The 12132-nt window shown below is 33.5% G+C and overlaps 2 protein-coding genes across 5 annotated transcripts; one reads left to right on the forward strand and one right to left on the reverse strand.

Moving 5' to 3' along the window:
* The first annotated feature begins 166 nt into the window (after positions 1–166).
* On the forward strand, positions 167–6924 carry LOC116345678 (puromycin-sensitive aminopeptidase). 4 transcript variants are annotated; one of them, XM_031775260.1, is made up of 11 exons: positions 167–359; positions 1364–1740; positions 3637–3923; positions 3993–4167; positions 4249–4410; positions 4478–4562; positions 4633–4755; positions 4835–4922; positions 5006–6230; positions 6304–6426; positions 6505–6924. In XM_031775260.1, exons 2-11 carry the CDS (start codon positions 1624–1626, stop codon positions 6718–6720), a joined length of 2601 nt encoding a protein of 866 aa, XP_031631120.1. In that variant the 5' UTR covers positions 167–359; positions 1364–1623; the 3' UTR covers positions 6721–6924. The 4 variants fall into 4 exon arrangements, with proteins under 4 accessions (XP_031631120.1, XP_031631124.1, XP_031631123.1 ...); XM_031775264.1 differs by lacking the exon at positions 167–359 and adding an exon at positions 593–706; XM_031775263.1 differs by lacking the exon at positions 167–359 and adding an exon at positions 733–923.
* An 827-nt stretch (positions 6925–7751) lies between these two features.
* On the reverse strand, positions 7752–10959 carry LOC116345679 (saccharopine dehydrogenase-like oxidoreductase). Its single transcript, XM_031775265.1, has 10 exons — positions 10685–10959; positions 10132–10232; positions 9769–9968; positions 9568–9626; positions 9451–9483; positions 9169–9375; positions 8983–9110; positions 8766–8907; positions 8398–8681; positions 7752–8325 (listed from the first exon to the last, which is right to left on the reverse strand). Exons 2-10 carry the CDS (start codon positions 10178–10180, stop codon positions 8129–8131), a joined length of 1299 nt encoding a protein of 432 aa, XP_031631125.1. The 5' UTR covers positions 10181–10232; positions 10685–10959; the 3' UTR covers positions 7752–8128.
* Between the last annotated feature and the right edge of the window lie 1173 nt (positions 10960–12132).

Consider the following 12132-nt stretch of genomic DNA (forward strand, 5'->3'; position numbering starts at 1 on the left):
ATTTACACAAAGAAATCACTTAATAACAAAAAAAAAGTAGTTGTGTATTAAAAAAAATTGTATTCGGAAATGTCATACATAAAACACCACACACACAGTTGTAGTAACTTCACTTGGAACGTATTGTTGGCATGACTGTTTTCTGATGCATTGAAATGTCAATATTTTGACAGTTAACCTCGCGCAATCAACAGTGCCAATACCAATCATCGAACAACACCGATTTTGATTTCGTTTTTTCTTTGGGTGGTTTTTTTGTTTCGCTTATCAAACGGACCAAATTTATTCAAAATAACTGCATCCATACAGATTGAATTGTTTTCCGTGCCAGCGAACAATTTCAGTTAGAATTAAAAAAGGTAATATAAATCGAAACCTTTGTATGTATATGAGATTGTTGTTGTTTTGGATGCATTGTACTACATATCGCTCTGTCTTCTTCGACATAATTGAAATGAGCGTAAACATAGATATAATCTTTTTTTTTTGTTCAATCATCGCTTTAATCACACAGACAATATAATGTGTGTAATGTTAGAAAGCAGCGGCCCGCGAAACGAATGGAATTATAAATGAAACGAAAAACGTGTCAGTAAGAAAGAAAGACGAACGATAAAACATATTACATACATATACATACAGATCTGCCAATACACATCGACACATTTAGTAATTTAAATTCTCTTCTCTCCGTGTATTTCACTGGGTTAGTGTATCTACATTTGGTTATAAGTAAAAAAAAAAAAACACGAACAGATATGCTCGTTCATTTTGGTCAGCGGAAAATATTGTCAGTAGCGAAAGCAACAGCAACAACAATATCATCCCCAATCATTCGAACTACAACGGCAGATCGGCTTCTCAACTTACAAAAACGTAACATTTTTTTACATCTTTAACGAGAACGAAATTATTGGTGAACAGTGAGCAATTCCTTTTTCCGGATAATTTGCGCGATTTTTGTTCGTCAACAATAATTCACGTTATCGGTTATTTTCTTAGCCTAGTGAATTTCGCGCAGAAAAGAAAAGTGTGAGAGAAAGAGCAAGAGCAAGAACAAGAGAGAGAGAGAGAGAGAGAGAGCGAGAGAGTATGTGTGTACGCGTATGTGTTTGTGTTTAAGTGTAAAGAAGAATAACTTTCGAATAGACAAATGTCAATATGCGCTTGTGTATATGTGTGTGTATGCTCAGTTTACCATTGTAATTTGTGAATGTATGTGTGTGTATATATATTTGAGGTGTCTTATCTCTTGATTTTGATCAAAAAAAACGTGCATATATCGGTTTATATTAATAACGGATCGACCATAAAATTTTATCAAACAATCTCTTCTGTATTTCGTTGTGCAAATTTATTTTAGGAAATATCCGTTTTGCAACACATTCGATACGTGATTTAAAAGTACTAACAACATTTAACAAGAGCCCAGTTTGACAATCGATATCCTGGAGTGCATGCACGATATTGCATCAACGATATTCATATCAACTACTAACATCATTAACGAAAAATCAACAGTTTTCGGTGGTTCAGCGTACACATCATCATCATCATCATCATCATCATTATCATCGTTGTCGTCACTTTCACAGTTCGTCCAATTTACAAACGAAAATCGAAATGAAATGCGAGTTTAAGCGATTGCCGACAAATGTCGTGCCAAAACACTATAATTTGGAGCTAACACCAAGTTTGACATCATTTACATTTGATGGAAAGACATCGGTTGTTTTTAAGGTTAGTAAAGCACGGATGAAACACAAGTCTAACACACCATATATTTATATTCGTTCGTTTTATTTTTTTGCCATTCGCATCTCAATTGGGCCATCATTTTTCCTCTCTTAATAATCAATATCCCGAAAACCTTATAATTTATTTAAACCAAAAATCATTGTTATTAGTAATGATGCCAATAGACTAAACGCAATATTGTATAATGAGCGGATAGAAAACAAAAATGCAACAATCATATATATAGACGTGATTTGGAAAAATTAATTAAGCATTCGACAATGTGCATGTTGCACGCTTTTGCTCACGCAAATCCACCAACATCATCAACATATAGTATTGCATATTATTTGTATATTGCTACGCTACTCGCATATTATCTTTTATTATTGTTGATGTTGTTGTTTTCTCAATATTCTTCCACATCAACTACGAATTTTGCCGTCCGATCGTCAATCGAATGGAACAAATAAGCCAAACGACTCGAAAGAGAAAATGAAAGATACACACGTATGGTCAACATATGCATGCAGAAAGATGTGAATAAAACATATTTATTTATTTTTTTCACAACAACTTTCGCTTTTAATCTCCTTCGGACACTGTAGATCGTATTCTATATAGCACGAATACAAAATAGACCAAAGGGGCAGTTATATGCAAAGTACAATGTAGGCGCAATGCTTCGGTGGCTTAGCAAAAACAAAAACTTGAATTCTGGAAACAACAACAGCATTTCATAGTGAACAAATAAATACGAAGAAAAGAAAAACAAAATATCGCCGCATCATACAGTGAATAATTAAGAGAAAAATATATAACTTAATGAAATAATCAGAAATTAAAAGTAAAACTAAGCAAAACAAAAAAAAAATCATTATCATTTTTGGATCAAATTAAAACATTGTAAATTCTTGCGTAAAATTCCCAGTAAAATTGTGTTTGGTTTTGTTTGGATTGAATAAGAAATGTATTCCGATTCCTCCTTATATAATTTAATCTGGCAGCGGTGGTGGGAGCCATGTCAGATGGATCCACTACAGTGGGGAGAGTTTATCTGAAACTGGTCCACGGAGTTTTTTGTCAAGTTCCCAAAATATTTTTTAAAAATCCGTTGTGCAAATTTTCAAGATCTCATCCATATTTTTTTAATTAATTAAAAACATCGTTTATTTGGGCCTTTTTTTGTGTGAAGTGACTCCGTATGTGAGAGCAGCGCGCATTCAATGCGGGACGCGGGTATAGTGTAGTATCATGCTCTTGCATGATTTCTTTTCTTCTGCTCCCTCTCACATGCGGAGTCACTTTACACAAAGAAAAATTCGCCATACATTTCTTATGGGAGATTTTTTTTGTGTCGAGCGACTTCATTACATCTTATCTAATGTAATTCTGTACCATTTAAAAAAAAGACATTGTTAAATTTTCTTTATGTGTTTAATTACAAAAAATATGAAATAATATACGTTGGTTTCAAGGATAAATGAAATTAAGTAAATATTAATTTAATTAAATAATTTATAGCCGGAGATAACGTCTCCAGACACCATATTACGCGCTGCTCCAGCAGCAAATAAGTAAGTATGGTATCTGAAGATATCAAACGGCTGCGATTTTAATTCGGTTATAAAATTGTTGGGAGTCTGTTTGAAACATTCTGTAATGTGGAATTAATACTTTCTAAGTATTTTTGTTGTTTTGAAACATAAAATTGTGCCAACATTGAAATACCGGTTTGGTTATTTCAAAAAAGAAAAAGGAGAAAGAAACTACCGAAGAGCTGAGAATTTGTTTTAACATTTTCATTGATCAAATCTATTTTTAGTTTTATCGTACTGAATGTCACACGATTTATTTGTTTTATATTCCGAGTCTAATGTGTCGATTTTATTTCTATAGGTGCTAGAAGAAACTGATAATGTCGTTTTAAATGCTGTCGATTTGGTGCTCCACAATGCGTCCGTGCAATTGAGTGACAGTTCGGAGCCACTTGAAGCGACAGACATTTCGTTTTGTTTGGAACAGGAAACGGCAACGTTAAAATTTCCAAATGTATTACCGGCTGGGGCGGAGGGCGTTCTCAATGTGTCATTTAGCGGCAATTTGAATGATAAGATGAAAGGTTTTTATCGCAGCAAATATTACACAGCAAGCGGTGAAGAGCGTTATGGTGGTGTGACTCAATTGTAAGTGCAATCATTTCTAATTGCTGAATTGTGTGTGCAATATTTCATTGTTTTTCTTTTGAACTTTAGTGAAGCAACAGATGCAAGAAGGTGTTTCCCATGCTGGGATGAACCGGCCATAAAAGCCACATTCGATATCACGCTTATTGTTCCAAAAGACCGAGTTGCATTGTCGAATATGCCAGTGGTGTCGGAGAAAAGTGTTGGTGAAAATTTGCGCGAAATTCATTTTGATACAACGCCGGTAAGCCTAAGCACACAATCACTGTATGCAACGATTGAACACTTTGTTTTTGCAATGATTATTTTTTTTCTTATTCTTAAGGTGATGAGCACTTATTTGGTAGCAGCTGTAATCGGTGAATATGATTATGTCGAAGCCACATCAAAAGATGGTGTCTTGGTTCGTGTATATACACCGGTTGGTAAAAAAGAACAAGGATTATTCGCGCTGGATGTAGCCACAAAAGTTTTACCATACTACAAGGTATTGATTGAAATAAAAGATAAAATAAACTGTGGCTAAGATTAATTTTCATTTAAATATTGTTCAGGAATACTTCAATATAGCATATCCACTGCCAAAAATGGATCTTATTGCAATTGGCGACTTTTCGGCTGGTGCTATGGAAAATTGGGGTGAATATGCTAGCATTTTTAAACTTTTATCGTTTGTTTTTTCTATTTAAAATTATATCATCATATGCAGGTTTGGTCACCTATCGAGAATCATTCGTTCTTGTTGATCCGGAGAATACTTCATTGATTCGAAAACAGTCGATAGCTTTGACGGTTGGCCATGAAATTGCACATCAGTGGTTCGGAAATTTAGGTAAACATTTTATTTGATCTTAAAATTGAGATAAAAAACTGATTATTGAAAAATGTCATTTTGTGTTCTTTGTTCACAGTCACAATGGAATGGTGGACACATTTGTGGTTGAACGAAGGCTATGCATCATTTGTAGAATTCTTATGCGTGAATAAGCTATTTCCAGAGTATGATATTAGCTTTTCTATTATTTAATCATTATTTGTTGATTATTTCTATACTTTTCAATCGTTATTCGATGCCCCCTAAGGTATGACATTTGGACGCAATTCGTGGTTGATATGTATACACGTGCACTTGAATTAGACTGTTTAAAAAGTTCGCATCCAATTGAAGTAACCGTGGGTCATCCATCGGAAATTGACGAAATTTTCGATGAGATTAGTTATGCAAAAGGTGCCAGTGTCATTCGAATGTTACACCATTACATTGGCGATGCTGATTTTCGAAAAGGAATGAACATCTATTTGACACGGCATCAATATAAAAATACACAAACGGAAGATCTATGGACAGCATTGAGCGAAGCAAGCAGCAAACCAGTTGCAAAGGTAATGTCCACATGGATAAAACAAATGGGCTTTCCAGTCATATCGGCTTCAGCCGAACAAGTGGGCAACAAGCGAATTTTAACATTAACTCAAAAGAAATTCACTGCCGATGGTTTTGAACCGGCCGAAGATTATTTTTGGATGGTTCCCATTACAATTTCAACATCAAAAGCACCATCTGAAATTGCCGTCGTTCAAATTCTCAATGCAAAAAGCATGAAAATTGAAATCGATGATGTCGATAAAAATGATTGGGTTAAGATAAATCCAGGCACAATCGGTTATTATCGCACACGTTACACGCCCGAAATGTTGGACTTACTGATACCAGCCATTAAAAGTCAAACACTTCCGCCATTAGATCGTTTAGGTTTAATTGATGATTTGTTTGCATTAGTGCAAGCTGGTCGTGCGCCAACACGTGAAGTTCTAAAGCTCATCGATGCCTATCGAAACGAAACCAATTACACGGTATGGTCATCGATTACAAATTCATTGATAAAATTACAAACATTATTGTCGCACACAACCGTTGATAAACAATTTAATGAGTATGGCATTCGATTGTATGCCCCAATTGCCGATCGTTTGGGTTGGGATTGTAAAGCCGGCGAATGTCATTTGGATACATTATTGCGAAGTTTGGTTTTAAATCGATTGATTTCATACGGATATACACCTGCCATTGAAGAAGCCAAAAAGCGTTTTAAATTGCATGCGAGCGGCGAACATCTGTTACCCGCTGATTTACGTTCAACATGCTATAAAGCTGTTATGCAAAACGGCGACATTACCACATACGAAGAAATGTTACGTTTGTACCGTGCCACTGATTTACATGAAGAGAAGGATCGCATTTCACGAGCACTTGGCTCATTTAAAGACGTTGAAATTCTAAAACGTGTCGTTGATTTTGCATTATCGGTAGGAGCCTCTCTCTCTCTCTATCTCTCTCTGGCAAGTACATTGAAACTGATATTGTTTATCACATTTTTAGACTGAGGTTCGAGCACAAGATTCTGTATTTGTCATTGTTTCCGTGGCGATGAATCCAAAAGGACGTGACATGTGTTGGGAATTTTTCAAGAGTAATTCAGCCAAACTGTTAGAACAATATGAGGTAATGAATATTAAAATGACTTCATATCTTTTAATTACTTCTTTCGTTTTACCATTGTTTTCTTTTTTTCAAAATCAGGGTGGATTTTTACTGGCACGTCTTGTCAAGTATTTAACTGAGAATTTTGCATCCGAAGAGAAGGCCCAAGAGGTAGAGAAATTTTTCCAAGAGAATGAATTTTCAGGCACAGAACGGACTGTTTCGCAATCGGTTGAAACGATTCGCTTAAATGCAGCTTGGTTAAAACGAGACTTACCAAATATTACGGAATACTTGAGCTCATTCTCCAATTAAAGATCGATAAGTGGAACATTTTGTTTAAACCGAAATTGAAAAATAGACAAAACACACACACACACCCACATAAAGCATTTTTAATTTGGATTATCAATGAGATTTCATAGTCAGATCAAAATGAATAATTCAAATATATGCTTATTTAATTAATTTATTTATTCAAAATGAATATTTGCAAATAATCGAAAGCAAAAATGAATAAGGGTTACATTGAGAATAAAAAGAAAATTATTCTAAAAAATATTTTCTGGTTTTTTTTGGTGAATATTGCCCAAACATCATTCAAAATTCGTTTTGAAAATTAACTTTGATTGTTGGTGCTGATAATTAAAATAAACTGTTACAACGCCAACCAAATATCGGCAATAATATCTTCTGCAATGGCATAGTTTTGTCATAAAACTGATTTTCACGAAATGGCAGAGTATCAATGTAGTAAAAGAACTTTACAGTTTTTCGTTATCAAGTAACAAAATGTTGCATAGCTGCCAATATCTGTCAGAGCTTCTCCTCAGTGTAAAATAAAGATTTGAATTGGCTACCAAACTTTTTTTCCTTGATATCCGAAATAATTTATTTCTTGAATTTCTCGACTACCGAAAACATAATCAGCATTTTTGATTTACCAATGGTTTTCTGCACAAAAATGGTTATCCAAATATTTGTCAAACAAGACTTACCAAACTGAAGAGAAAAGATCTACATGTTTTTTCTTTGATAAAGTGGATATCTAACTTCCATAAAATAAAGCATTTTCAAAACTGAATATATATTTATTTTTTTTTTTTTTTTTGCAAATACAATAAAAATAAAATCTAGATTATTCAAAAATATCATAACTGTGTTATTTTGGTTTTTCAACGTCTATATCTCACTTTTGGAAAACGACTGTATTTTGTGGCATAACAAAATCTACATTTAAAAAATCTGGATTTTTGTTCTATGTACTTAACATTGTTCGTCTTTGTTATTCGAAGACTTTGATTTGTTTAGCAAACTGTTTGAATTCTCAATAAAAAAAAAATTGCTTCAATATTTGCTTGTTTTTATTCAACAGTTTATTAATTTGATCAAGATTAATCCAGTGATTAAGCTTTATTATTTCAATAAGAGTATAAGAAAAATATATATGTTTGCGTTTAATTGGTCTAGTAATATAATAAATGTGTTAATCGAGCACTTTTTGATTATAAAAAACCACGATGAAAAGCCACTTCTAATTAATTCCACATGTTAAAACTTGCAAATACAGTCTATTAGATTATTCGATCTCTTGCATTTATGTGAATGTGCATTGAGAATCAAAGACTATTATTATTATTATTATAAAAATGCATTAATTTCCTTTTTTCCGAAAAAACAAAATCCATCGACCCCCATCCAAACTGTTGTAATTGTCAACTGTTTAGTTTGTGGCTGAATCAGTTTCATGTGCAGAAATGATTTCAAAGTCAAATCCGTTCTTTGACAAGTTTGAAATCAAATTGGTCTTTGCAAAGCAGGCGCCTGGTGTTAAAACACCACCGGTCAATGGTAATTTTTCCTTTTCATTCAAAATAGTTATGGCTGACAACAGGAGAGCAACACAAGTTGCACCATACCCTGAATTATCATGAAAAAAAAAAAACGAAAATTATTCAGGCAAAATTCAATTAAAAATCTTTTTTTTGTTACCTGGATTAGTACCAGTCACACGTGTTACAATTTTCTTTGATGGCATGGTCGTATGTTGATCGGTTGATTCAGCCAAAGCGTCCTCTTTTGGCCATCCTTGGCCATAGAATGTAATCGAAAATTTAGTATTTTTCATTTGTTCTTCGGTAGGACCTTCATGCGAGATGAAACCCAATGAAAAGAATTTCGGATATTTCAACAGTAATTGACGTCCAAATGAACATTTTGTTAATAAACCAAAAACCACACCCATCAATGAAACCAACAACACGGTTAACAATGATCTATAAAGAAATGATTGAACAACGAGTGACATTAATTTTGTTTAAATTACATCAATCAATTAATTAAATTATCGTTTATCGTACTTGAATTGAACGTAGGCTTGCATTTGAATCGGACGCTTCTTCTCTTGTTCGTAAAAGAAACGTTGTGATCGTAAGACAACTGGACGATCTGATCCCATGAATGGTAAACACCAAGCGTTAACCACATCGGATTTGTGAATAACTGCAAATGAAAATCGAAATAAATCATAATTCAACGTATTTTCTTTGCATCGTTAGTGTTGTTGCAAATTCATACCTGGTCGTTTGATTTGAGGTGGCTTGGTGTACGGCAATGGTTCTTTGAATAATTTCTTACGAATCGAGCTCAATTCTTTTGCATTTGCCAGACCATAGACGGCTGATTCCCATGTTCCATAATGAATGCTATCAATACATTACACATGATTTCAACCGAAAATTTAAAATGCAATAAATTAATTACCCAGCACCGCTTGCAGGTCCTGTGGTCCAGCTTTTCAAATATGTTTCCACCGAATGAACTTCACCATCAAAGTGATTTTCCAAATGTACCACGCCCATATCAGCTGGTATCGAATCGAATCCGCATGCAGAAACGATATAAACGCCTTTTTCACGGGCGAGATCGTTGTATTCGAGTTGCATTCGTTCCATGTATTGTGGTTCACCACTAACATCAACATTAGTATCAAGATATCAAGTATTAAAATAAAGTGTATTAACATAAATTCATGCAATAAATTACCTGACATCAACATGATGAGTGCCTGCATTGATGCTGCAAATTTAAGTATAAAGTAAAAAATCAATTGAACGACAAAAAAAACAAACATTCAAAAATTTTTAGATGCTAAAAATTTACCAGGCTTTGACTACAGGCTCACCGTAGTGTAAATATGGACCACAACAGTTCACAATAATCTATAATAATATGAAAATATATTTGGCTTCACAGAATTGTGTTAAACACGTAATTTCTTCATAAGTGACAAGCGATGACATCATTTTTTCTTTGAATGTAATAATAATGAGTATGCATGTAAGTAAAACACCTGTTAATTACCTTAGCGCGTTCGGCCATTTTTTGCAATGAATTTTCATCTCGTACATCGGCTATGATAATTGGAATGGCAGAAAGATCTTTTCCACATTTGTCGCCGATTTCTTTAAGAGTACGTTTTAATTTTTCTTCGTCACGGCCAGCAACGCCCCATGATAAATTCTCAAGCAATTTAACACCTTCGAGAACGGTGTATTTGCCGGCTGTCAATAAAGTTTAATGAGCTTATTAGTGATGAATTCATGATTTGCAACACATTGTGAAGGCGATAATAATAATAATAATTGTGAAATTAAAAAGAAAAGAAAAATAAAGATAAAAAAATATTTTAACACCGATAAAATACGAAAAGATTGAAATGCTTACTAAAACCGCTTGCACCAAAAATAACTAGGTCCAATCGATCGCTTGCCATGTTTGCTTAATGAGCAATCTGTATGAATTTCTTTTCGATGTGATAGCACAAGCTAAATTAAGCCCAAAAGAGAAGAAGAGAAATATACACAGTGGAATGTGAATGAAACGGAGTTAACTATGACTAATAATGTACACACAACGCGAATAAATGACTTATAATAATAATTTTGGACTCATGGAAAGAGCCAAACGTAATGATATATGCACACAATGCAATCGCAATGTCAAATACGACGCGTCACGATGACTCTTGAGACCTTGACTTTCCTCCGTTGTGTGTTTTTATTTATTGTGTTTTTGTTTCGGTAACAATTTCACAGGAATGCGATTTTTAATTTTAATCGAGTTTAAAGGTTAACGAAAAAAAAATAAAAAAAAATAAGACACAAATCAGTTTTTCTGTTTTCGAGGAAATGTCAAACAATATCGAATTATGATGGTTTGTATAACAAACGAATTTATGTTTCATAATAATGTAATGTTCGAATGGATTCTCACTTACTCAAAAAATATACGCTGTTTTGTGTTGAAAATTACTTTTAATTACGTGGACTGCACTCAATGGCGAATGAAATTGAAATTAACCGAGAACTTATCGCTTTGGTTTCGTATGCTTCCTTTTCCTTAGTGTAGGTTTTTTCGTCTTCTGTTTTCTACGTCGAAATTCTGTGTGGCTTTATTTGTTGACTATTTTAGTAAGAACAGAAAAACAAATTGTATGCTATGAGATGTATAGGCAAAATGCGACTCAACAATGTATTGTGTTGATGGCAATCGCATTTATTCCGTAACATTACAGCTCAATCGGTTCTATAGCGTGCATGTATAGTGTTGTTGAATATTGTATTTGTTATACACACATCTAAAAATGGAACGAACGATTGAAGAACATACGTTCCGTTGAATGTCGATTTAGCGCTGGAGCCGGCAAATGCGATTGTGTGTTGTTCAATACCACTCTTCAACATGCAATACATACGCACATCGTCACCGAACGTGTGCTATACCCGCTGTTTATGAACGAACTCTGTAATCGACGAAAAATAAACATTTTTCGATTTAAAGATTTAAAATTGTGTGTGTGCGAGTTTACAGCGAAATTAAATTTCGAATTTTAAGTTTTCAACGCAATTCGCATGAAACGCATCGGTTCTTGAGTTTTAATTATTTCCAAGTACGTACAAACGTACATGTACCAAAGACTCGATCCACAGTTCAATTCAAAGATATTTTCAAATCGAAAAAAGGCCAATTTTTATTTGATTTTTAAAAATACAACAGACAAAAATGAAATAAACCGACGAATTGATATTTGTTTTTCATGTGTATATGATTTATTTATATCACAAATGTCGATGATGATTATTTCCTTATGTTATAGACACAACCGAATTATACTGAAACACATGTTTTGAGTCATATATTTCAATTATAATTCTTGGCACCTTTTTTTCCCTCTTATTTGATGCAACTTGTCAAATTCCATTCATATGAACAATGCGTATTAGAAACTTTTATTTTTTTTCACTCGTATTCAAATTGAAATTTTTTCACCCTTGTCAAGCGTTAGCCATTGAATAAATATTTATTTATTTACTTTTTTTGCGCTGATTGTACTTGAATTTGGATTCTGATAACATTTGCAAATATAGCCAACAACTATTTAATACTGATTTGCACATTAATCTTGTAGAAGATTCATTGGAATTTCTCTGCTATACTTTCAGTCGTCTCATTTGAAGTATTGATTTGGTCTGCGCAAACAATTATTCAATAATGTAAAATTAGACGTTTTATTGAAAATTCAAGTGAATAGTCAATTGAAATCGACAGCATGGCAAACAGAAAACAGAACAAACACGAATCAAATACAAATGGGAAAACCGTACACCTGTGAGTGATTGATTTTTTTTTTGTTTGGGGGGAAATTTCGTTGATTTATATCAATTT

This window comes from Contarinia nasturtii, unplaced genomic scaffold (assembly GCF_009176525.2).
Source record: "Contarinia nasturtii isolate CC-2019 unplaced genomic scaffold, AAFC_CNas_1.1 Cnas_scaffold_1371, whole genome shotgun sequence".
In the NCBI taxonomy this organism is placed as follows: Eukaryota; Metazoa; Arthropoda; class Insecta; order Diptera; family Cecidomyiidae; genus Contarinia; species Contarinia nasturtii.

What these genes read in the sequence shown, in the direction of transcription:
- LOC116345679 (XM_031775265.1), bottom strand. Translation starts at nt 10,180, where the DNA reads ATGGCAAGCGATCGATTGGACCTAGTTATTTTTGGTGCAAGCGGTTTT. An exon ending in TTTTGGTGCAAGCGGTTTTA is followed by an intron (nt 9,969 to 10,131) that starts GTAAGCATTTCA and finishes CTTTATTGACAG; the next exon opens with CCGGCAAATACACCGTTCTC. An exon ending in GAGCCTGTAGTCAAAGCCTG is followed by an intron (nt 9,484 to 9,567) that starts GTAAATTTTTAG and finishes TTAAATTTGCAG; the next exon opens with CATCAATGCAGGCACTCATC.
- LOC116345678 (XM_031775260.1), top strand. Translation starts at nt 1,624, where the DNA reads ATGAAATGCGAGTTTAAGCGATTGCCGACAAATGTCGTGCCAAAACAC. An exon ending in TTCATTTTGATACAACGCCG is followed by an intron (nt 4,168 to 4,248) that starts GTAAGCCTAAGC and finishes CTTATTCTTAAG; the next exon opens with GTGATGAGCACTTATTTGGT. An exon ending in AACTGTTAGAACAATATGAG is followed by an intron (nt 6,427 to 6,504) that starts GTAATGAATATT and finishes TTTCAAAATCAG; the next exon opens with GGTGGATTTTTACTGGCACG.